General features: G+C 47.3%; 2 protein-coding genes across 8 annotated transcripts in view; one reads left to right on the top strand and one right to left on the bottom strand.

The window, feature by feature from the left end:
- On the top strand, nucleotides 1–15,644 carry SCYL3 (SCY1 like pseudokinase 3). 3 transcript variants are annotated; one of them, XM_068199331.1, is made up of 14 exons: nucleotides 1–116; nucleotides 3,344–3,618; nucleotides 4,442–4,627; nucleotides 5,276–5,389; nucleotides 5,980–6,036; nucleotides 6,765–6,867; nucleotides 7,380–7,491; nucleotides 7,842–7,919; nucleotides 9,312–9,451; nucleotides 9,742–9,929; nucleotides 10,294–10,465; nucleotides 12,308–12,451; nucleotides 13,034–13,761; nucleotides 14,922–15,644. In XM_068199331.1, the coding sequence occupies exons 2-14, from the start codon at nucleotides 3,454–3,456 to the stop codon at nucleotides 14,982–14,984; spliced, it is 2,250 nt and encodes a 749-aa protein (XP_068055432.1). In that variant the 5' UTR covers nucleotides 1–116; nucleotides 3,344–3,453; the 3' UTR covers nucleotides 14,985–15,644. The 3 variants fall into 3 exon arrangements, with proteins under 3 accessions (XP_068055432.1, XP_068055433.1, XP_068055434.1); XM_068199332.1 differs by lacking the exon at nucleotides 1–116 and adding an exon at nucleotides 2,597–2,830; XM_068199333.1 differs by lacking the exons at nucleotides 1–116; nucleotides 3,344–3,618; nucleotides 4,442–4,627 and adding an exon at nucleotides 4,783–4,989.
- Nucleotides 8,828–24,619, bottom strand: part of FIRRM (FIGNL1 interacting regulator of recombination and mitosis) — a 23,681-nt gene continuing 7,889 nt past the window's right edge. The window contains exons 7-21 of one of the 5 annotated variants that reach the window (XM_068199326.1): nucleotides 24,099–24,247; nucleotides 23,426–23,534; nucleotides 22,727–22,913; nucleotides 22,302–22,384; nucleotides 21,876–21,927; nucleotides 21,508–21,597; nucleotides 20,631–20,816; nucleotides 19,837–19,959; nucleotides 18,835–18,930; nucleotides 18,292–18,405; nucleotides 17,785–17,889; nucleotides 17,335–17,415; nucleotides 16,494–16,607; nucleotides 16,021–16,202; nucleotides 8,828–9,159 (exon numbers count right to left, since the gene is read on the bottom strand). In XM_068199326.1, the coding sequence (XP_068055427.1) occupies nucleotides 8,985–9,159; nucleotides 16,021–16,202; nucleotides 16,494–16,607; nucleotides 17,335–17,415; nucleotides 17,785–17,889; nucleotides 18,292–18,405; nucleotides 18,835–18,930; nucleotides 19,837–19,959; nucleotides 20,631–20,816; nucleotides 21,508–21,597; nucleotides 21,876–21,927; nucleotides 22,302–22,384; nucleotides 22,727–22,913; nucleotides 23,426–23,534; nucleotides 24,099–24,247 (1,846 nt within the window). In that variant the 3' untranslated portion in view covers nucleotides 8,828–8,984. Of the gene's footprint in view, nucleotides 9,160–10,322; nucleotides 10,554–15,492; nucleotides 16,203–16,493; nucleotides 16,608–17,334; nucleotides 17,416–17,784; nucleotides 17,890–18,291; nucleotides 18,406–18,834; nucleotides 18,931–19,836; nucleotides 19,960–20,630; nucleotides 20,817–21,503; nucleotides 21,598–21,875; nucleotides 21,928–22,301; nucleotides 22,385–22,726; nucleotides 22,914–23,425; nucleotides 23,535–24,098; nucleotides 24,248–24,619 lie in introns of those variants that run through there. The other 4 variants (XM_068199325.1, XM_068199327.1, XM_068199329.1 and 1 more) reach the window with 4 other exon arrangements.

Here is a 24,619-nt window from a genome sequence, read left to right on the forward strand (position 1 = left end):
GGCAGGGGGCGCGCGCGGCGGGCGGCGCCGGCGGGCGGACGGACGGACGGACGGACGGACAGGCGGAGCGGCCGGCGGGGCCCAGCGGCACCGGAGCCCCGGCCCGGCGGGGACAGGTGAACGGCGACGGGCGGGCCGAGGGTGAGGGCCGCCATGGGGTCTGGCGGGCGGGCCGGGCCCGGCCAGCCCCGCCGGGGACGCGGTGCCGCCGCCGGGCCGGGGCGTGACCCGCGGGCAGCGGGCGCGGGGCTGCAGCTCCCGCAGTGGCGGCTCTGGCTGTGCCGTGCCCGCAGCCGGCCTTACCCGGGGCTCCCGGGTGGGTTGAAACCGCGCTCTGCCCGGTGCCCGGGGTCGGACCGGCCCTGCGGGAGCGCGGTAGAACCGGGCTTCTTCCCACGGGGCTGCTGATCGCCCCGCTGCCTGCGAGGGTCTGCTTGTGCGGGGTGAAGGTGCCACGCTGGGACACTTCTGCCTTTGGGAGCGGAGCCTCCGGCTCCGCTGAGGGCCCTTCCCGGAGGCTCCGCTGAGAGCCCTTCCCGGAGGCTCCGCTGAGAGCCCTTCCCGGAGGCTCCGCTGAGAGCCCTTCCCGGAGGCTCCGCCGGCCTGCGAGGTGGCGGGCAGGGCGCCTGGAAAGCCGGGAGCAGCCTCTCTGTGAGCTGGTGCGTGTTTCGGGTGAATACTCTGAATGCGGCTGTCATTCACTCCGCAAGGAAGCTAAATGGAAATTCCACCTCTTTCTGGTAGCAAATCCACATTGTCCTTTACTACCGACCCCTCTGGCTTTCCCTGCCGGGCTCCTCTCTGTCCCAGGGTGTTCCATGTATTACATCTGACGTTCACGTTCACAGTCTGTTGAAAATAAGATACAAAAGGGTTAATGCTCTTACACAGTTGCGTGAGTAATGGTTTGTTTTGGCTCTGGAGAGCCACACCTGGGAATAAACCTTTGCAGATGCTTTTGCCAGCTGGAGTTCCAATAGCCATTAAAAAAGCTGGAAAGCCCGGGGTGCCACAGGCTGCTCGGTGTTTGGTGCTGAGAGGGGCGGTGTGTTTGCAGCTGGCTGTCGTACAGCAGATCTCAGGTGCGTCACAGGCACGAGGGTGACTCTGGAGTCGCAATATTCAGCATGAGAAGAACATGGAACTGTTGGAGCGACTCCAGAGGAGGCCATGAAGTTGATAAGGGGACTGGGGCACCTCCCCTGTGGCTGGTAGAGTCGGGGTTGTTCGGCCTGGAGGAGGTTGCATGGAGACCTCAGAGCAGCCTTCCAGTGTCTGAAGGGGCTACAGGGAAGCTGGAGAGGGACTCTTCGTCAGGAGATGTGACAGGACAAGGTGGGAATGGCTGCAAATGGAACCCGGGGAAGATTAGGTGAGGTGTGTGGAAGAAATTCTTCCTTGTGAGGGTGGTGAGGCCCTGGCACAGGTTGCCCAGGGAAGCTGTGGCTGCCCCATCCCTGGACGTGCCCAGAGCCAGGCTGGATGGGGCTTGGAGCAGCCTGGGATAGTGGAAGGTGTCCCTGCCCATGGCAGGGGAGTGGAATGAGTTGAGCTTCTAAAGTCCCTTCCAACCCAGACCATTCTATGATTCTGTTCCTAAACTCTGTGTGTCTCTGTAGCCAAGTATGTCCATGTGTATGTAAAGGAACCTGAGGCATCAGGTCAGCCCAGATACTTTCAGGTGTCCTGAGTGAGGAATCATTGGGGTAGAACAACTAAATGAGGCACAGCTGGGAAGAGCAGAATGCCGAGAAATGCACTGGCTGTGCCCAGGAGCAGCAGTGGGTGCCTTGCACACAGGTGAGGAGGGATAACCTGGGGCTGCCAGCACTGAGCTCCAAGGTTCTGTCTGGAGAGGAGAATGTTCTGTCTGAGGGCAGTGTGAATGCTTTTGTGCCAGGGAGTTCACAAAAAAAAATCCAGTTTAGAGATGTGTGCTAGTGCTGCTTTGTGTTTCCTTTTCACCTGTCAGCCCCTCTGTGTAGTGCTGGGAAGCTGCAGTTTAGACTTCCATAACTTTCCTTCCCTTTATGTCTTAAAGGTCCCATTTAAGGAATCAGTGCTGAATAGGTGCAGATCCATGCCCGACACCAGAGGGGAGAGAATGCGGAAGCTGCAGGTTCTGTAGTTAATCCAATTCAGATTTTAGGTGGATCAGGACACAGAATTAATCAAAATCCCCTGTCCTCCCCGCTTTCCGGCTGCAGGGGTTGTTGTACCCTCAGGTGGTACCCTCTGGAGGGTTAAAGGAGCCAGGGAACTGTAACAGACCAGCTCTCTTTGCAAAGACCCCGAGCACTTCTGGGCTTGGGGGAGACCTAACTGGAGACACAGGTGAGGGGCCAGAGCAGCAGCTTGGGTGGAACAGCTCTGCTGGGGAGCTGGGAGACTCCTGTGTTGTTGCCTTCCTGAAGCCTCAGGTCATGGCTGGAAACAACCATGGAAATGACCATGACAACAATAAAGCAATTCTCCAGTTACAAAAAAAAAAAAACAAAAAAAAAAAAAACAAGCTTGGGGGTGGGAAATTTCCCCCCACTTTTTGTGAAAACTGAGGGTTTGCTCTGTCCCTCTGATTCCTGAGGAAGGTTTGCTGACTTCTGTGTGCAGACAGGTTCTGGTCTCACCCGTGGCCTGTGATCACAAGCCTGATGACAGAGCATGTGCTGGGTCAGTGCTTTCCAAAAAAGCCTCCGCAATCAGTGTGTTTGTTTTACTGGTTTTGTGTGTGAGGAAGCGGCACAGAAATCTGTGTCAGCCTCATCCTGACAGGCTGTGGGAGGAAGGAAGGGTTGGCAGGCAGAAGGAATATTTGTCACATGGAGAGAAGGTAATCAAGGGGGAAAACATGCTCCTGGAGGAGGGTGCCTGGCTATAGGTAACCTCCTGAAATCCAGCTTGTAACCCTTCCTCCTTTAGTGAATTCTTCTCTGGCTTGGAGAACTGAAGAATGGTGTTTTCAAGAAGGCCAGAGGCTCCTTGTGGAGTGGCAGTCACCCTTGCTAACTGCTGACTGTGCTTGGTGTCAGTTAAACCCTTGGAGTGGGTGTCTGTGTGGCGGGGGGTGTTGGTGGATCCTGCTTTTGGTGGATCTCAGCTTGGCAGCCAGGTCAGGGATGGGCTGTGGGTGCTGCACTGTGTCAGAGCTGGTGGCGATGCTGACACAGGTGCCAGTGCAATCCAAGCCCCACCGCTGAGAGCTGCTCACCTGTTGATCCAAACCCTTTTGTGGCCACTGGGTTTCCTTTACGAGGTAAACTTCGGGGATTTTATTCTTGTCCTTAAGCTCAAGGGGAGGATACTGGCAGGAGGAGGTTCTTCATGGCTGTTCCGTGCTTTGCAGAAAATGCTCTGAACGTGACCTGGACAGCACCTGCTGGAACTAAATCTGCCCAAAGCAAATCCTCCTTCAGCCAGGGCCCGTTGGTGGTGGGCAGGGGACCTGTGCAAGGCATGGGCTCGGAGAACAGTGCTTTGAAGAGCTACAGCCTGGAGGAGCCGCCGTTCACGCTGCCCACCGGGCACACCATCTACCCGGCCGTGCTCCAGGATGGCAAACTGGCCTCCGTGTTCGTGTACAAGCGGGACAGCGAGGAGAAGGTCAACAAAGCTGCCAAGGTACTGACTGTGCCTGGGACACGCTGCACAGCTGTCCCTCCTTCTGTTGGCAGGATGGGAATCAGTTAACGGGGTCAAACTTGGGAGTGAGGGCAGGAGAAGAGTGGAAGCCAAGTTGGCCATGGGGCAGAAGGGGGTTGGCAGGTGCAGAGTTCATTCTGTGCTGCATGCTGGGGCAACAATGTTCAGACAGCAGTGCCTGCCTGCCTTTGCAGGGTGCTGCCTCCTCCTGCAGATGCAAGTCAGGGTTTTTTGTGGATGAATCCCACCCAAAATACCATATTTATTATTGAGTAAGACTTTTATTCTGTGTAAGATTTTCTCCATCCAGTGCCAGGAGGGAGCTTACAAGACAGATGGAGAGACAAGAACATGTAGTGACAGGACAAGGGGAAATGGCTTCAGACTGAGAGTAGGTTGAGATGGGATATAGGGGAAAAGATTCTTTGTGGGGGTGGTGAGGCCCTGGCACTTGTTGCCCACAGAGAAGCTGTGGCTGCTCCTGGATCCTTGGAAGTGTCAAGGCCAGGCTGGGCAGGGCTTGGAGCAACCTGGGATAGTGGAAGGTGTCCCTGCCTGTGGAAGGGGAATGGAACAAGATGGTCTTTAAGGTCCTTCCAACCCAGACCATCCTATGATTCTGTTTTAATGTCTTATAAAAAGTTCTGCAGTCTGAGTGAGGAATTTTGCTGGGTGCTTGGTGAGGAGCAGGGATGGGCTGTCTGAATCCCATGAGATAACATGGCTAAGGGGGCAGGACTAAGCTCAGCTTCTGGAGGAGCTGTCTCAGAGGAGGTCTAACAGACATCTTTGTTCCTGGAAGCACCTGAAAACCTTGCGCCACCCTTGCCTTCTGCGCTTCCTCTCCTGCACCGTGGAGGCGAACGGGATCCACCTGGTCACGGAGCGGGTGAAGCCCTTGGAGATGGTCCTGGAGACACTCTCTGCTGCAGAAATCTGTGCAGGCATCTACGATGTGCTGCTGGCACTCATCTTCCTCCATGACAGGGTAGGTACCCCTGGTAGCATCATCAGGCTCCGGTGGGAGATGGAGAAAATGTGACAGGAGAGCGTTGTACCTGGCCGTGCCCGGGTGACTCACTGCTGATTCCTCCCAAAGAAGACAGACACGTGCCCTACGGTTCTTGTAGGCTGAAACTGCTAAACTTGCCTGCTTTGGAGGAGGAATGGTAATTGAAAATGTTGTGGAAATGAGGGAAGAAGCAGTTCTCAGTTCATGGATCTGCTTGTAGTACTTCTTGCTTTAGGGAAATGGGATTGCTTGGTGTTTGTGTACAGCTGTTGCCCCGTGCCAGGGACTGGTGTCACTGCTGCCCTGTCTGGGCACTGTGTGTTTGCCCAGGAGTGCAGGTAAATCCCAGCTCAGACTGTAGCTCTGGGGTTTTGTGTTCACAGTTGGAGAACTTCCCTGGATTTACAGTTGCATTGCAGGGGCTGTGACAATTAGGGCTTTGCTCTAAAACCCTGGCCCTCCTGCCTGGCACCTGCTGGTCACCTACACAGTTCCCAGAGGAACTGTGTGTTTTTTTGGCAGCTTTCCCTCAGCCCCCTGGAGTACCTAATTAGTGCTGATTAAGATTCTACATCTTCATCTATCCCCCAGGTCAGTTACCATTTTTTTGGCTTTTTGTTTTAGGGAAACCTAACGCATAACAACGTCTGTTTGTCATCCGTGTTTGTGAGTGAGGATGGGCACTGGAAGCTGGGAGGAATGGAAACAGTCTGTAACTTCAGTGAAGCCACCCCAGAGGTAAGAGCCAAGCCAATTGCACCCCCCTGGATGCCCAGAGGAGGATTCCTGGCCTCTGGAATCTGGCCATCTATGGGGATGTAGGTCCAAGTCTTTCCACTTAGCTGGATTTGCTATTAAATGTGTTGGCTCACTTCCAGCTCTGTCCTGAATCTTTGCTCTGAGGACACCATTACTATAAACTAAAACGTCCACACAAATTAATTCTCCATTAGCCAAAACCCAGCTGCTTTTCTAAGGGACGCTGCTGGCTGGAGAGTGAGAAATCTTTGCCCTTACAGACTGATATAAAAAAAGAGCAGGAAGATTCAGGTGGAAAGGAGCCATTAAAGAAAATAATTTAAATGCCTCCTTAACTTGTGCTTGGTGGCATTTTCACTGCTTGGTAGCAGAAAGAACAATTCCTGGGATTTGATTTCTGCTGCCTGCTGTGCAGAGTCATGGCAGCAGCAGGCACAGCCTGCCCTGGGTGCCAGCAGAAGGGGCAGGGGCACAGCTGCTGCCACCCCCAGCCCATGGGCACAGCCTGCTCTGCTGCTTGGCACTGAGGGGACACGGAGGCAGCTCATGGCCCCCTCTTGTCCTTGCAGTTCCTGCGTCACGTGAGGTCGGTGCGAGACCAGTCGTGCATCCCCTGCGAGGAGATGGTGAGTGACAGCTCAAGGAGCTTCCTGCTGCCAGCAAAGAAAACCCTGATGCTCAGGAAATATTTTTACACTCTTGTTGTATTTCCTCATGCCTAAATGGCATGGAAGTGGCTCTTGGATAATATCTGAAGTTTCCTCTGTTCCTTTTGTCCCTCCTCTGTCCCGTCCCTGCTTTGGGAATGGTGTTGGGCACAGGTAATACTAATTTTCAAATGCTTTGTGTTGCTTCTAAATCACCAAAGTTTTGCAAAAATCAGAGTAGTTGCTGAGATTACCCAGATCACAATGGTCCCATGGTTGTGTAACTCTCACCACAGCCTTTTCCCTACCTGTTAGTCACTTCCTAGCCATTGAGAATCCTTGGAGCTGCTTGTGCTGAAGGAGCACGCTTCTGCTCTCTAATTACTGCCTGTTTCCATAGAAATGCTGAAAGCTGTTGACTGCCTGCATTCATTAGGGAGTTGTTTCATCATGATGGAGTTGCTCCTTTGGGTTATAAATTCCCCAGTGGAGTTTTTTTTAGCATAATATTCTACTTGTAGGGTACACAGTGGAGCGTTGGTGCTATAAAAAGAACTAGAGAGTGTGTATGGTGGGGAGTGGGAATAAAGACTTATGGAAAACACCATTTCATAAGCTCCTGCTTTGGTGTTTGGTTTTTTTTTATTTTTGGTTTGTTGTTTTTTTTTTTTTTGGTTTGGTTTTGTTTTATTTTGTTTTGTTTTCAGTCTGCAGACTTCAAAATCCTGCCCAGCAGCTACGGGCATGCGAGGGACGCCTACGCGTTTGGGACAACAGTCGAGAATCTCCTGACAGTTCTCAATGATCAGGGTGAGAATGACACTGGTTTATTTTGCTGGTGACAGGCCCTGTGGTTCATTCCTTGTGTGGCTGAACATTCCACCTTGCTCTGCAGCTGGCAGGAGTGTTGTGGGCTCGTTGGCCAGTGTTTTTCCTTGTTTGCAGACTTTTTTCCTGTGGGGATGTGGTCAGATGTGGCTGGAGGTCACCAGCCCCTGTGACACAAGCACTCCCAAACCTGCTCTGGTCCTCCCAAGGGTTATGGATGTGGCAAGTGGGTCTTGAGAGCCACAGCTGAGAAAGGATTGCCACTTCCAGCAGAGAGGCAGCAGGAAGTTTCTTGGGAGAACAGTAGCACTCCTTGGAGGCCCAGTAGCCAGGCAGGTTGGAAAGGGAAATGGAAATGCTATTTTCCTCTTCCTTTTGCACTTTTGTTATCAGATGGAGCTAAAAATAAGATTGCGGGGGTGGGTAGAGGACTCCTGGACATACCTTGTTGAGTGTGGAGAGAGAAATCTAACTGTAGGTGCTCTGGATTTCAGTTTCAGCAGATATTCTCTCCAGCTTTCAGCAAACCTTGCACTGTACACTGCTGAATCCAGACCCAAAGTGTCGCCCACCACTGTCCAGCCTACTGTCTCACGAGTTCTTCAGGTAAGGACAGGAGTATCGGGCCTCTCTTGGTCTTGGTACTGCTCATTTCTGTCTAGCAAAGCATCTGTTTTGTGAAGGTGGGATGGGAGTGCAGACTTAATCCCTGCCTCTTGCAGGGATCTTTGACAAAGAGGCTCCTTAAATTAAGGAGGTGTTACCACCCTCCCAAAGAGGTGCTGAGCAGCAGCCTTCAGCTGTCACCTCCCTGCTGGCACTTTTGATCCCAGCATTTGACTTGGGTCCCTCTGTCTCTTCTCTCTGCTGAAGGAGTGGTGGGGGCTTTCTCTTCACAGTGGGTGGTTTAAGCATCAGTAAGGATTACACTTGACAGCTTTTGGTTTTGTGCTTAGGAATGATTTTCTGGAAGTTGTGAATTTTCTGAAGACCTTAACACTAAAGTCTGAGGAGGAGAAAACTGAATTTTTCAAGTAAGTGAAGGAACTGTAATGTGGAAGCTTCTTATTTCAGAATGATAATGCACACTTTTGCAAATGGATTGTGGGGGGACCTGGGAAGGCTCCTGGCCAAAGCCACTTCCTCAGGTGGCAGATTTGGTGGCTTTGGCAGAACCTTGTTCACTCTGTAACACTTGGGGTACTCCAGCCAAAGTAAGAGCCCTATCAAAGAGGAAACTCTCCACCTCTTGTTTCCCAATTCCTTGTGACTTGGTTTGGTGTTCAGGAGGAGCAGTCCCTGCTGGGCTCTGCATCATCCTGATGCTCCCCAGCCTCCAGAGTGATGCAGCTGCCAATGAGAGAGTTTGCAAACAGACTTGTTGGGTGAATTAATCATGTGGTGCCAAGAATAAAGCTGTTGCCTTTAATGGATGTCTCAGCTGCAGTAGTGGAACATCTTGCAGTAAATCCCAGTGTTGTCGTCCCCAAGAATTTTTCTGTCGGGAAATTTTCTGTGTAATCATGGCATTATCTAGGCCTGAAAAGGGGAGAAGGTGATTTTTTCTTTTTCCATATAAAAGAGCCTTGGTGTTCTCACAGTGCTGTTTTCCTGCCTATTTTATGCATCAGTTATTTGTAATTAGTTTGAGGCTTAAGTGGAGGAAGTAAGAGGAGAATGGAGATCCTTAGCAGGAACATTGAATGTTTCTCACTTTCTCTGTGTGAGCAGTGTTTACTGAGGAAGGGATGAACAATTTGCTTAAAGATAGGGAGTGCTGCCCTTCCATCAGGCAGAGGGGCCTTCACATCATGTGCACCCTTGGTCTCCTCCAAGCATAGAGAGAAAGCAGCAACTGATAATTAATATTTTTAAAACGAAAATCTGACAGCAGTTGCACAAAATTAAACTCTGGTAAACCCAATCAATACTCTGTTGGCCTCATTAGATGGAAGTGGTTTCAAAATGGGATTCCCTTTGTGCAAGGGAAACTTCCCTTGTGTGGTAGGTAGAAGAGCCTTCTCCAAAGCAGCAGGAAAAATCCTTGTGGTGGCCCAGGGTGTGGAGTGAGAGGAAAACTCTCTGCTGCAGTTTTGACTCTAGCTCTTTATGAGAGATGCCAGCAGCTCTGAGGCAGTTTGATGTCCTAGCAGCTTCCTGTGCCAGCTGGATGTGCTTGTGCCAGCCCCTGATCCGGGTGTGGGGTTTTGCAGGATGTGGTTCTGGCTCCTGGCTTGTGCAAGCTTTGCCTCAGGCAGGAGCAGAGGCTTCTGTCTGTAGGTCAGAATGCAGACAGAGGGAGAGGCTGCAGTGGGACACTGACTCTGCACGAGTCAGACACAAAAAGGGGAAAATGATATTAAGGGAAACAGGCATAAATGCATGGAAGGCTGCCTTGATACTAATTGCTGTCTCCTGGAATGCAGATTCCTGCTGGACAGGGTGGCTGGCTTGTCAGAGGAGCTGATAGCATCACGGCTGGTGCCTCTCCTACTCAATCAGCTCGTGTTTGCAGAACCTGTAGCTGTCAAGAGTTTTCTTCCTCATCTGCTGGGCCCAAAGAAAGGTGACCTTTAAATACTTCCTCATCACAATTATTCCTGACAAGTTTGGAATTAATTCAGAGCGGTTGTTTCATTGAATCAAGGGAAGAGTGATGTTTCCCTGAGCAGAACAAATGCTCTAACAGACAGAACTGGAAAGGACAGTTATCTGTGCTTCCTCCTTTGCACTGCTCTGCTGATGCTGGGGGGAGAATTAGCAAGGATCCTACTGGTGTCACCACTCGGTAGCTTCTGGGTGAGCTGTCTCTGGTGGGTGAAGCAGCCTTTTCCCATCCTCACCTCTGTTCCCTAGAGCAAAGTGGGGAGAGCCAGACCAGCTGCCTGCTGTCGCCAGCCCTGTTCCAGGCCCACGTGATCCCTGTGCTGCTGAAGCTGTTTGAGGTGCACGAGGAGCACGTGAGGATGGTGCTGCTGTCCCACATCCACGCCTATGCCGAGCTGTTCTCTCAGGAGGAGCTGAAGAACATCATATTGCCACAGGTTAGGGACAGCAGACAGTGGGTGGTGTGTCCTGGAATATGGGATTTCACAGAATCACTGAATGGTTTGGGTTGGAAGGGACTTCAAGGACCATCTAGTCTTGTCTAACCCCCTGCCACGGGCAGGGACACCTTCCACCAGACCAGGTTGCTGAGAGCCCCATTCACCCTCTAGCATCAGCCACGCTGCTTAATTGGTAGCACAAAGTGGAAGGCTGATTTTATGCTATGAAACAACATCCAGTCTCTTCTGGGAGCTGTAGAGGATTAGAAACGAGATGTGCTGCAAAAGTAACACTCGAGGAGGCAAGCAGTGCAAAAGCAGAGTTTTCTGCTGTGCTGACATCAGTGTGTTGTTGGTGCAGGTGTTGCTGGGCCTGAGGGACACCAGTGACTCCATCGTGGCCATAACCCTGCACAGCCTGGCCGTCCTCGTCTCCCTGCTCGGGCCTGAAGTGGTTGTAGGTGGAGAAAGAACAAAGATCTTCAAAAGCTCTGCACCAAGTTTCATGAAAACTGCTGATCTCTCCCCAGAAGGTAAAAGATACAGTCACAGTGTTCTTGGGATGCTCACCTGTTCTGTCCAAGCAGAATAAGCAGAATTTCTTGGATTATTAATCTGTTCCTGGGGACATGTTAATTGAAAAAAAAGCTAATTTGCAGCCAAACTTGGATTTTAGGTTAGGTGCTATTTGCAGATATAGAATTTTTATCAGAGGAAGAGTTATATAAAAGTATTTTAAATACACCAAATATACTGGGGAAAAGGGAAAACTCTTCTTAATTTAAGAATTCCTGTAAGTAAAAGAGGTAGAATGTGTGTGTCTTTTGTGGAAAAACTGTGTTTCCTTTCTAAAGGACTTATATAGGCAGTTATTTAATATTCCCTCTGTCCTTCCTGTTCTTAAAAACAGTAAATCTCATGTTCTTCCCACAATTTCTATTCATAGATTGGAAAAGGAATACGAACTTCCCTATTTTATCAGCTCTCTGGAGGCTTTTCAGCTAATGCAAGTGAAGACAGTAGCCCCTGCACCTGCTAGATAACTTGGAACCAAGTGTGCTAAGGGAAAGCTTCTCTGGATATTGAAACTAAGAATGTTTATAACAAGGGAAAAGTCAGCATCTGTGCAACTTTAGAAGTAGAGATACCAAATGAAATACCTGACAGAGATCAGTTTAAGTGCTTGCTTCCTGTTTATGTGTACTGGCAGCTACCACCCTTCATTAAAATCTGTGGATGGCTCACTGCATTAGTTTCTTTACATTATTTATTTTAGTAGACTGTAGTAAATAAACCACTTTGGATTGCAGGCTGAAACCAGGTTTATTTTTCATATTATACTTAAAAGTTAAATCTGATTTAACTATTGATAAACAACAAAAAGCCCACCTTTGTCCTCAACAGTGAGTGATGATCTGCAAAAAGCAACACAAGAGGCTGAGCATATGATGCTTAACGAGCTGTTTGCTCAAGTCCCTCAAAGGATGTGCCCTTAATGAAGGGCACTGGGGGAGGGGGTGGGTTCTCTGTGTTCCTTGCAGTCCTTTCCCGAGGGCCATGTGTGTCTGAAGGCACTGGTGATCCTAGCCTAGGCAGGCACAGCTGGCTGGGAACACACACGAGCCCTGTGGAAGGAAGTGCAGCACTGGCCCAAACTGCCATTTTGAAGTGGTAGCAACAGGGTCCCACACAACTGAGGATGGTGTTGGCAAGTCATCACCAGTACTGATCATACCCTGCAACTCCCAAAAATGATCTGCAACCACATGCTTGCCAAGCTGTCATCACTGAGCCAGGGAAATACACCTGCCTTGGGCAGCTCCAAAGCATGGCCTTGACTGCCCACCACCCACCTCACCTCAGGCTGGGATATGAGGGCAGCTGGCAGTCAGCCTTCAGAGTAGAGACTCTCATTCCAGGAAGCTGCTGTGCCCATGCCCAGGCATGGAAAGGGGCTTGTGTAGTGTCATGGGTTTGCTTATGCTTGGAGTTGCTGTGAGCAAGTGCAGTGCTTTTGTACAAGGCAGGTACCGGGGGATTTGTGATGCAGTTGGGATTTTGGATCCAGGCAGGTGGCAAACAGCATTTGTAAAGCATCTGCTCTGATCCTAATCAATTTATTCATTGTGTGTTTCTTGAAAGAACATCTCACCAAAGCTGACCATGTACAGTTGCCATAACTTTGTACTGTCGAGAGCTGCAGGCAGCAGGAACAGAGGAGTATTGTGCTATATATGGATCAGGAGGTGCAGCTGTTGGATTGCTGTGCCAGGCCTCAGTGTTCAAAAACAACGTTCCAGTGCTGCAGGCAGTTCAGCTCAGACTGACTGCACACCTTGTGGACTTGTGTCCTTTCTTTGCCTTTATCCTGGCAGGTTCCCCCAGTCACGGAGTGAGCAATCAGAGAAACCAAACCTCTTGGCCCCTGAAGAGCAGTCCCAGCTCGTTCCCCAGCTCTGCAAACGCACCTGGCAAAAAGCTTCCCGTGCAACAGGACAATCCCCTGGCTTCAAAGACAGGTAAAACATACCCTAGTGCTTCCTTTCAGAAATCAAGTGTTCACCAAGGAAGTGTTGCTTGAAAGGTGTGCCTTTTCCCCCCATGTGCTGATCTGAAAGATTCAGTGAACCACAGAAGGCAACAGTGAGGGAAGGGGAAGTGTGATCCTTAACATCCTAGGGAATAGCTATTTGGCAAGTTGACATACACAGACTGGGTGCCTGGACTTGAATTTGTTTTCTTATGGCAGAGTCTGTGCTGTGCTTTCACCCCTCTCACAGCTCAGCAGATACTCTGGATTTACAGGGCAGCTCATCCTGACAATCAAAGCTGATTCTGTTTCCTTCCATGGCCTTTTCTCAGACACCTCTTGCTTATCAGCAATCAGCTTGTATTGCTCAGGGCTCTGAGGTGAATTCCCTCCTTTGCAAGCAGGAAGGTGTCCCTGCTTTCTAATCCAAGAGGAGCTTTCTTTCCAATCAATTACTGGCTTGTTCCCAAGCCAGGTGGTGCCTGTAATGTCAAGAAGTTTTAGACATAACTCCATCTCTACCTGCACTTGCTCTCTTTAAATGGGTATGTAACACCGTTGTCTTCCACAGGTGAGCACGGCACTCAGCCCCCCCAGAATGGAATTCCTGGAAGCATTAATACACTGGGGAACTGCAGGAGCTCTTTGACTACCTCGGAAAAGCCAGCAGAGGAGTGGCCAGACTGGAGTGAGCCAGAGGAGACAGACACTGAGAAAACTGTGAACATTCAAATTCAGCCCCGGGAGCTGCGGGGCAGCACAGGACCTTATTTTGCTGATCATGATATAGATGAGAAGCCTTGGGATGACTTTGAACCCAGGAGCCCCAGTAGTAAACTGTCCTCAGGAAACTGCCCCACTGTGACACAGGCTGATGCAGCTGAAAGGCCTCTGCCAGGTACCCATCAACTGAGCAAAGAATTCAAAAGCCTCAGACTGAGTCCCCCCACAAAGTCTTGCCATGGGAACAGCTGGAGCAATGACAAGTGGGACCATGAGGAACAACTGGGAGAAACTGTGTTGCCAAAAACCTTTCAGGAAAGGCTGAAGTCTTCATCAGAGTCTGGCCTGGGAGAAGAATTCACGATCAAAGTAAAGAGGAAACCTGTGCAAGACCCAGAGCTGGACTGGTTTGCTGACATGATCCCAGACATTAAACCTTCTTCTGCCCTCTTGATTTTACCTGAGGCAAGGACAGAAGCAGTTGTTCCCACTCACTCGGGTGGGGTATCCAGCAGAGAAGGTGCCTCCCAGACACTGCTGTTTTCATCCAAATTTGCAGCAGCTGATGTGATTGAGGTAAGAGGCTCGAGGTTTAGGTGACTGCAGCCCTGAGAGGCTCCTCAGCACACAGCATCTTAGCAGGCACCAGGTACTGCAGTGGGCACTTGATACAGCAGAGAGAGCTCTGTTAGGAAACAGGGAATGGACTCCATTTGTACACTACTACAGGTACTAAGGAGTTTTAGCTCCAGCTTTTACTCTGTGCTGCTGTATCCTGGACTTGTTAAGGAGAGTTTTGGTTTGTCAGGACAGGTAAAACAAGGCCAGATCCTGGCTGCTGAACAGGCATGGTCCCAGTCACAAACAGAAGGGGCTTTCAGGCACAGAGAATACTCAGGACTGAAGTGTTTTTCCTGACTCTTCTAGCAAAACATAACAGCATTGTAAATGAAGGTCCAGGAAACCTGAACCTCTGGATTACAGAGTAAAGATTTATGGATGTGATGCTTTCATGAAAGAATAGCTGAAACGTTTCTCTATTTCAAAGACACAGTGGGGTCACAAAACTGAGTTTCTTTAAGCAGATAAATCCCTGTAGCCCAATCAGGGAAACTCCAAAGACCAGTGCTGTTTCCTAGGAGGGGAGGCAGCATTCCCAGTTGAACATGTAACTCCCTTAGGGAACAGGTGTTGACTTCAGATGGTTTTGCTCATTCAGCCTCAAGAGAGCTACCCCAGGAACAGCAGGGAGCATGGGGAGAGAAGCCTGGGCTGTAAACAGAAGCTGTTTATGACATTCCAAAGTGGCCCAGTGTCCAGTGACTGTCATGACCCCAACCCCATTTTGGGGGGAAGGCAGTGAGTTCTGTGTCAGTGGGAAGGGGAGATCAAACTTAGTTAGAATACAACAAGAAAACAGCTCTTTCTTGGGGGAAAGAAATCATCTAATGTATGGCATCCTTTTTTAAATGAAAAGTGGGTTTGATACAAACAGTAAAAAAAAAAAAAAATAAGACTGCCTGTTAAGTCTGCTTTTGAACTACAAGAGGAATCACCTTAAAGTTCTTTAAGACCATAAGCTGCAAATGCTGACACTTCATTTTTGGGCTTTTGGCTCTGTGTATGAATGCTCTGCCATCCCAAGCCACACAGGCACCTGCCTGGCTCCTGGGCCTGTGCTAAGCACACCAGTACATTCCCCATACCTTAATCTTGATAATTTTGTGTGATTCTAGGCTGATGCTACAGGCTGGGGTGAAGAAGAGGAGTTGAACTGGGAAGATGATACAAACTGGTAACAGTTCTGAACGAGACCAAGGTGATTTATGGTGTGTTGGATCCTGTGACAGGAGTTGCTGCTTCCCCAGTACAATGGATAAAGTACCTCAGCACTGCTTTTGCCACAAGGCAGGCACTTGCTGCACAGCCACAAGATCCTGTGGGGCCTGAGCTCTTGCCAGGGATGCTCCTTCCCAGTCTGTGCCAAAAGCTGCAGGGGTGAGCCTGTACTCCAGCAATATGCCCAGCTGTGGTGCTGCCACTGCTCCCGGAGAGAGGACAGCGTGATGGTGGTGATGGTGCTGATGTGCTACTGGAGGCCAAGAGTGGTGTAGGAGATTAATCCAGAATTCACCCCTTCCCTGAAAAACTGCTGACAATAAATGAAAGTCACACTGAGTTTCTTGGTTAATGTGCCTTTTTCCTTTGGTTTTCTTGTTTTGTTTTTTTTTCCTTTCCCAGAAAAATAAAGCCCTTAGGAATGGGTCCTTTTAACTTTTCAGCTAAGAGATGATTTTAAGATGAACGTACAGTTTGTTCAACTTATTTATTTCTGTTGTATAGTTCTGTCAGTGGATGGCACAAGAGGTGCTAGGAACCATACAGTGAATGACCACAAACTGCTTAAGCACCATGTTCTTTGTGCTCTTAACTATGACCAATAAAGATTATTTTTAAAGGATCACCCTAGTGTGGAGTACCTGCATGTGACAGGAACGTGGTCACTGCTACTTTGACAACAGATTCAAACCTCTCAGTATTCAGAATACAATGTCATGGAATGTTTATCTCCACGCAGTAAAAGAACAAGCAATATACAAACCCACAGCTCTGATGTCCAGCAGTGTCCACTCAAACTCATCAGGCTATGCAGGGGAGGCTGGCACTGCACCCCTCAGTCCATCCTGGCACACAAACCAAGAGCCAGCAGTACTGTAGAGCACTGCCCCATGTCACAGCTTTTTCTTCTGCAGCACTTCTGGCACAAAGGCACCTCCTCCCTCCCACCAGGGAGCTGAGCTGGGCCATTGTCCCCAAGCCCCGTGGAGCACCTACCGCACGCTGTCCCTGAGGGTGGCTATGGCTGCGTGCAGAGCCTCCAGCTTCACTGCAAGCCAGCCTGGAGGGGACCCTTTCTGGAGCAGCAGCTTCACAGCCTCCACTGCTCCCTCCATCGTGCCTACTGCTGCCTTGTACTGCTCCTCAGATGGGGGGTGACAGGGTCTTTTGGCCACAGGCTGCAGATTTAAGCAAACATGAAACATCAATACTGTACTTGGGGGATCATCCAAACACAAGGAACCCCTTAGGTGGAACAGAGCTGCAAAAGTCCCTTGTCCTGTGAGGGTTTTTGCTGCCTGGCAGGCACTACAGACCGTTAAAATATCATACAATGGGCCAGGATTGCCCTTCAAACAGGATTGCCCAGGATTTTTTTCTTAGAACGTGGAGGGCAGCAAGACCAGCTCAGCCTTCTCAGAGACTCCTCAGAACTGACAGAAATTAACAGTTTAAAGAAGCACACATACCTCTCCCGTTGACTCCAATTCTCCATCCACTTTCAAAACCTGTGCACTCCAGGTAATCCTTTCTTGCTTCAGGCGTTCTGTTCGTGCTTCTCTTGTCTCTTCCACCTGCCTTGTCTAGAGAGAAGGCCCCAGGAGAGGTAACTAAACCCAGGCAGCATTACCAACCTTCATAGGCACAATTTATAGGCCAGAACAAAAGGGAGAGAGGGAGGGATTTTAATGTGCAGTCCAAATAGTATTATTTCTCACACACTCTTCTAATCAAAGAGGTTATCTACAACTTTGGGTTAGCATCACTAGCAGCTACCAATTCTTTTGCAAATTATCTACTTGCCAAAAGCTGCTCAACCAGAGAGCCCTGCCTCAAACTGCAGCTGCCCCCTCTTTCCCAATGCCACTTTTCTGCAGCAACAGCCACCTGCCCTAAGAGGATTTTTCCTAATATGCAAAAGGCACTGAGATGTTTCATACATGTTTGTTTAGATTTCAGAAACTGATCCAAGAGAAATGGGGAAGGAAATCAAACCAGATTATCAAATCCTGACTTTTTAATAGGTAACTTCCTTCAAAAACAACAGTGCAATTTAATAAGTATTTTTTGGTTAAGGATGATAAATGCTTTGCTTTTAAGTTGAAAGTACTGGAGGACCAGTGTGCATAGGAATGGCAGTTGCTAATTCTGCTGATTAAAGCAAGTAGAGAAGTTCAACCAGACAGTTTATTTTAAAGTTACTTAATGGTCATGCAGATAATGCAAGTGTAGAGCCATGCTGTGTATTGCTGATAGCAGATGTACAGCATCAACTAAGATAGCAGTAAAATGGTTAAACAATATACATACCTTAGCCAGAAAATTAACAACTTTGTTCTTAACTTCTTCAGAATTAAGGCACCAAGGAACAACATCTTCATGTCTTGTTTCCTATCAAAAATGTTATTGGTTGTTCAGTACATTCATGCTAACAAGGGAAGAAAATAGATGTTTCTGTTTTCCCTAGAAAATAGAAAATTCTCAAGAAAATAGGGAAGAAAATAGATGTTTCTATTTTCCCTAGGTCTCCCTACCCTTTTGCAACCAATCTAAGCAACCAGTGCCCAATCCTTCTTCACTTCCAGCTCCTGAAATCTCTTCCAACTGCACCAGCCCTCAGCACTTTCAGTGTGCAACAGCTGTAACTCAGATCCAGATTGTGCAGTGAGGAGCAGCAAACATTTGAGACAGGAGAATTTGTGTACAACAGAAGTTAACAGAACCAAATGCCTTGCACCCAGAGTTGTGCTCTCTGCTCACCTCTGCAAAATGTGTGAATGCCTCCAGTGCGTGCTGGTGAATCAGCCAGGTCTGGTCAGCCAGCAGAGAGGCAAACAGACAGGACAGCTGGGGCACAACCTGCCTCTGCAACAGGAAGAAACAGCCATCAGTTCCCAAGAGTTAGGTGTGCATATCTCCCCATCATGATTTATTATTAAAGACTTGCTCTGAGGGACAGATTTGGGAAATGCAAGAGTGCTACTGCCCTGTCTGGCTAAAGAACCACTGTGAGGGAGGTAACATTCTATTCTCACTTCTTGTTATTTCTCACCAGTGAGAAAGGACTGGCATTTGAACCTCCAAGCATCTTGCACGTATTCAGCATGTCCTGATGAAAAATAAACCTGTTGCAGACCATTAATCCAAGACAACTATCCTGGCATTCCTGTATCTAATTAATGAACTTGATCCCTTAACTGTATATTTAAATAAAAGTCTTTTTATCAAAATACAAGGCAATTTCACTAAGGCCACAATTCCATTTACCTGTGCTTCTTGTGGAATAAACACCTTTCCCATGGAAGACAGAAAATCCACCATTGCTAGACGGACATGATCCGGGGGATGCAGCTGGAGCAGGGATGACTGCAGTGCAAACACCTGCAGGAGACAAATCCCAGCAAAGCCTCATCAGCCAGACTGCAGGTGAAAACTGAGCAGGCTCATTTAAATCCAAACCCATGGAGTTTAGACACCTGAAGGAGGTATGCTGCACCTCCAATAGAACTGGCCAGGATAAAGCTGCAGGTGCATTTTAGAAAGAAATGAGCAGGATCTCTATCATACTTCCTTATATCTCAATTATCTTACAGAGGAAAGGGATTCTCAAAAGCAGTGTTAATCAAAATGCCATGTACTCAGTTTAAAGGCCAGGAAAGTAATCAAGGAAGATTGTTTCCTCGTTAAGAGAAGGCCAGACCATGAAATAACTCATTTGAGATTTCAACAAATCACAAAGAACTTGGTTTTCATGTAGTGAATTATTCATAAGGTGGTGCTGGGGGTTTTAGCTTTTTTTTTTTTTTTTACCAGGGTCATCAGTTGAGCATCTAATGCTTGGATGAAGAATTCCAAAAGGTGAAGCAATAAACACAGTGTCTTCTGGAGACATGGCTCATCAGAGACCTTGAAGAGAGCACAAGATATCAGTAACACTGCATTTTAGCTCATGGAATAACTGCTTAGGAGAAAATGTCAAGTTACAGCAGCATTCCAAAATTGTTAGCCTGACTTGACACACGTAAAACACTGCATTGTAAGCAGCAAAGTAAATATTGAAATAATCATATCAGTATTTCTAGGTAGCCATATTTTCTGAGACCATTTTCTTTGATTTTTGTGAAGAACATTTCTTAACCCTCCTCTCCTTCCACCACTTACTAAAATAAGCACCTAAAGGCTATCTGAACTATTTCTTTTCACTTTCAGTTGCCAGATGTCCTCACAGAATGGCAGAGGTTTGTAAAGATCTCTGAAGGGGCACGTTGTTGGTTCTTCACTCCCACTCTCAAACTTTCTTTTTTAATCTGGAGCATGAAAACCCTGACAATCCTTTTTTTTCCTTCCTTTATGCAGCTGCAGCCATGAACAAGTATATGGTCACAAGGACACTGCCTGACCACCTCAGGAGGATTGGCCCTGTGTGTCACCATGTGCTGGGCTGTGCTCTAATCAAATCACCCTGAGTTTTGGTCACATTCTGATGAATATTTAAAACACATCAAATTTGTAACTGGTATGAAGCAAAATCAGGTATTTCAGGCTTCTCCTTGAGCAAGTCTGAATGTGACACTGAGTAACAGATGGAGTAACAAGGAACCATATATGTAACATTCAGGAAATTCAAACTCAAGCTTCCCAGAGCTCATGACTGCCCTACAGATAAACCAGCTGAGATCAGATGGGCAGCACTGGTACACTGTGCTTTACTGAAACAGTCCAATCCAAGTCTAACAAATGAGTAACAACAACCTGAGGAAACAGCACCAGCCTCTCCAAGACTTCCACTGCTGGAGCAGCAAACTCTCTTACCTGCTTAACCTGGAGAAAAGACCAGAACTGACTGAGCACTTCCAAGACAGATGTCCTAAATTCTGCCTCCAGAGTGGCATCAGCAGAATTGCAGGCAGCCAGCAGGACAGAAAGGGCAGTGTTCTAGGAGGAAAATATGTGTAAGACCAACCAAAATACATTACATGTAAACCAACCCAAAACCCCAGGCTCATATGAAACATCTAAAATGATACAAGGTGGCAAGAAGCCCAGTGTGCTGCCTCAGCTGTACAGAACAGCTAATCCAGCAGGAGAGCAGCCAACAAAGATTCCAGAGCTGGGAAACCATCCATTACTTCTGTGAGTTTCACACACACTGTAGGTCATTTACTGCACTGGCAGGAGAAGTCTGACAGCAGACATTTCATGTGGAAGCCTCTGGCTTCTCATATTCCCTCAAAGAGACCAGTGAGCATCTTTCAGATTTGATGCTGCATCAAACTAGCCAGGACTTTAAAACTGAAGAGGAATTGTATGCTAAGGCACAGCATAAATCAGAAATTCTGAAGAAAAATACATCTGCTCAGCCAGAGAGCAAATAACAAGTAGAATAACTAGAGCATCACAGAACCTCCACTGGGACAGTAGAGGTCCTAAGGTGCTGCATACAAGAAAACATTAAAATTGAGTTCTTGCTTATGCATATCCAGCTAGGCACGGAAAAAAGCTTTGCAACAGACTGAATAATAGAACTGAGGTGACAGCAACAGAACCCTTGTAGTTTGAAAAACTAGAGTTCATTCATTTTTCCAGAGAGAAGCAGATCTCCTTACCACATGTGGGAGCCCTCCCAAGGCACGGCTGCTGCTCAGCCACTGCCGGCACCGCGCGAGCCCTGCCGAGCACAGCTGAGATGCCACTTGTGCCCTAAGGTCAGGATTCAGGGCTCTGAGGGACACGTGCTGCCACACAGCCAAGTTCTCCACCCCTTCAGGAGGAAACTCATGAGCAAATTCTACCTGGAAACAAAAGGTAACAATCTAAACAGATCAGAAAACAATTAGATAGCCCGGAAGATGAGAAACCAGAATGCGCTGCTGGTTTGCTTCAGATCAATTATGTGAAAAATTTGTGCAGAGTATTCCAATAAAATCCATCTTTTTATATGAAAAACATTTAGAAACTGCCACCTGCCTTGCCACATAGAGGATATCAGAATGATTAAGCAACTGATTCTTTCAGCCGCTTGAAGCAATGGCCCTAGTGAGTAGAAGAGAGGGCTTCAGCCCCTCCAGGGTACACAGAGAGGCACTGACAGGACAAGACACTCCTCTTGACACCTGATGTCAAGAGAACACTCCTAGATGTCACAGATGCAATGACAGGACACAGTTTCAGCCGATCTGAGGAGATGTGCTGTTTTCATACTTTGTCAAAAAAGAGACTTTATTGCTACCCAGCAAGACTCTTAGAAAGGTCACTGTGCTTTTCTTGTTTTAAAGAGCACATCTACACGAAGTGGGATCCACAGTAAGTAATAACTTAGTGGCTTAATGACTTAGACTAAGTAATAACAAGTACAATAACAAGTGCAGCAAATGAGCACTCAACATCTTGTCACTTCTCTAGAACTGAAAGGGAATATTTGAACACAGGCCACTGATTCAAATCTCTTCTACTGACAACAGCAGATGCTGGTGCTGTACTTGCCTGATGCTCTGGAGCCATCAGGAACAGCATTCGCCTCAGCAGCACACCCAGGGCAGGGACCTGGCAGCAGTCACTGGGCCAAGCCTTTACCTGCATTAGGGTAAAAGAGTAATGCACCTCACTGCACTGAGGGAAAAATCACCACTGAGCAAACAAATTCTGTACAGCATATTCTGAGAGTTGCTATGTGGGATCACAGCAGTAACTCTGTAAATAAAATAAGCAGGGCATATTGGTTTATATTTTCACTGTACTGCTTCTGCTAATTACTAAGCCAATTTGAAGGATTCAAATCTCCATTTGAATCTTTGCTGGTAGCACTCAAATTAAAACCGGTGCCAAACTGAAAACATCACTGTGGTTCTTACCAAGTGGGCAATCACATTAACGTGGTGAGCACACAGCTCAGCTGTTCCATACCTGAAACATGAGAGAGAGCAGCTTGTGAATCTGTACTTCCTATTCTTCTACAGACTAAATATCATAAATCTGGTCTGAGAAATTGCCATTTCTTCTAACATATTTAAACTAGATTTGCAGAGACACGATTTACTTGAGACAACCATTTCAAAAATCAATTATTAAAGAGAAATGCTCCTCTTGCTTGCAAGAACATAAAAATGACTACGCCAATTCTACCCCTAATTTTCAAATATGGTCTGTATCTGAAAACAATCCAATTGTGGGACAATTCTATCTTACAAAAATCTCTCTCAAACAAACTGCAAATTATGTACAACAGAATGAGCTGGATCTGTGGAAAACCTGCTTGACTTGTACTAAGAGCATCTTACCGGGCGAGGAAGCACCATGAGTCCATTGCTAGCAGAGATGTGATCATGCTGGAACCCAGCACAGCATCCAGCAGGGCATGCTCCTGAGGAGAAATGGGAAAATTAATACAACCTGAATACCACAGAAAAGAAAGCACTAAGCTTTTATAACAACATGACCTTCCCTACTCTGAAAAAGAAAAAAAATTGCCAAGACCAATGAGGTCCTCAAGAATTTCTTCTCCCCTTTCCCAAAAGTGACATTTGCTGTGTAACTGAACTCCAGCCATGCAACTGTGTCACAGCTGATTTCTACAAAACCATCGCTGAGATGGTTCTCTCTGAGCATCTTTTCAGAGCCACATCATTAGAAAGAACCCATTCTTTTTAAGTAGCACCTATGCATCAAAACAGCTGAAGAATTGATAAGCAAAACCCAATCTTACCAGCTGAGGGAAGTGTGATGGGAGTGTGGAAGCAATGAAGGAGCACAGGTGGACACAGACATACTGATAGAGGGTGATGGGAACTGCTGGCTGTCCAGTACTGACCACCAGTGGCAAACAGACAGGGAGAGAAAGCTCCCCACAACATTGCTGGAAACTGAGGAAGACAGCTGAAAACAAAGACAGGCTGCAAGGGGAAAAAAAAAAAAAAAAACAACAAAACAAACAAAAAAGAGAACAGTTTGGTTACAGATATATGTAAGTCCCAAATCCTGAAAGCAACATTGGTATTACAAAATCTTTGTCTTCAGCCAGAAAAGATAGGAGTAACTTCAGTGCTTTTACACCAGATTTAAGTTCCTGACTGCCTTCCTCTTCTACCAATTCAGGGATCAGGCATAAAAGTGTGAGACTTTAACTTAGCGAAGTATCAACAAATTACTTTTAGAGCCTTATTCCTACCCTACAAGTACTCTAAATATCACTCCTTCCCTGAAAAAACAAAGACATCTCTGTCTCTGTATCCTTCACTCCTGAGGCAATGAACATCAGATCCTGTTAGTCTTGGCATAAGGATGGAAATCCAGTGACAATTTTCCAAGTTCAGTTGCAAATGAAGCTCCAGCAGCTGAGGCCCTTTGTTTGCCTGTATGGAACGACTGCTGTGGTGAAGAACTACAACAAAAACCTTTTTAGTACCTTTTTCCTGTGTTCCAGAGAGTTTGCACTTCTTCTGGCTGAGAGGACAGCTTGTCCATTATGGTGAGCAGGAGGAGACACTGGGGCAGCTGCTGCTCAGGAGGGAGACCTGTAGAAATTTGGGGTTCAGATGTGAAGTTGCCTGGATATATTTACTGTGTGTGTAAACTGGCTTTTAAGCAAGTGTAGAGGCAAACTGACGAGCTATCTCAGAATTGAGATGTTGGTCAGGGCAGAAGTCAAGAAGAGCTTGTTGAAACAAAAAGCTGACATTTTCCCAGTTTAAAGGCATGCTACTTTATACAGAAAATAGGGGAAAAAAGCTGTCTTCCCCTACCAACAGAACAGCAAAAAAAAAAAAAAAATCCATCCTACTTTGGAAGTTTGTGGCAAATGTGGATTGAAATTATGCAAAAGAGCAGAAAGAATTGACAGGATTTCTGTTAACCAGATTAACAGTACAGTTGCTATGAGTACTTTGGAAAAGATTAATTCAGCAACAACATAACCTATCTGTTATAAAACCCATCCAAGTTAGCAGGCAATCAGCTCTATCACAGCACTTACTAAAGAACCAGAGACAAGCAAGTGAGTACAGAATATTATGGTCCAGACAGTCAAAATGTCAATGGTGATCCCTCAGACAGCACTGGGAATTGTACTTTCAACCCACCTAAATTTTCACTTAACACTCGTTCCATGAAAGGGCTAAAGGGAAGGAGCTGGGTGATGAGAGGGTCCAGAGCCACAAGAAAAACCTGGGAAATTTCATCTTGATGAGCTTCCAAGATCTCTGAAGCATAAAGACTGGGAGGAAATTTGCTGAGGGGGAATGGAAAAAAAAGAAATTAAATATTATCAGTAGCATTTTCAGCAGAAGTACTTTTCTCCAAAAGAACTACAAAAAGGCATATCATTATTTCCTTGTTCCTGTGAAATAAAAGACAGAAAAGGCATTTTAGAATATCTGTTATAGCCCAAGAGTTACAACTCTGTATCCAGCCTTTAAAATAAGCATCACAATCCAATATTTTACTAAACATTTAAAGAAAACCTTAAAAGCTCACAGAAAATGTGTGTAAGATAACATCTCTCTGAAGAAACATATCAGATCACAAAGAGTCAAGTGAAAGGGAAAAGCCAAGAAAATGCCTTTATACACGATTTTACAGCCATAAATACCACAACACATGA

Source organism: Anomalospiza imberbis, chromosome 9 (genome assembly GCF_031753505.1).
Source record: "Anomalospiza imberbis isolate Cuckoo-Finch-1a 21T00152 chromosome 9, ASM3175350v1, whole genome shotgun sequence".
In the NCBI taxonomy this organism is placed as follows: Eukaryota; Metazoa; Chordata; class Aves; order Passeriformes; family Viduidae; genus Anomalospiza; species Anomalospiza imberbis.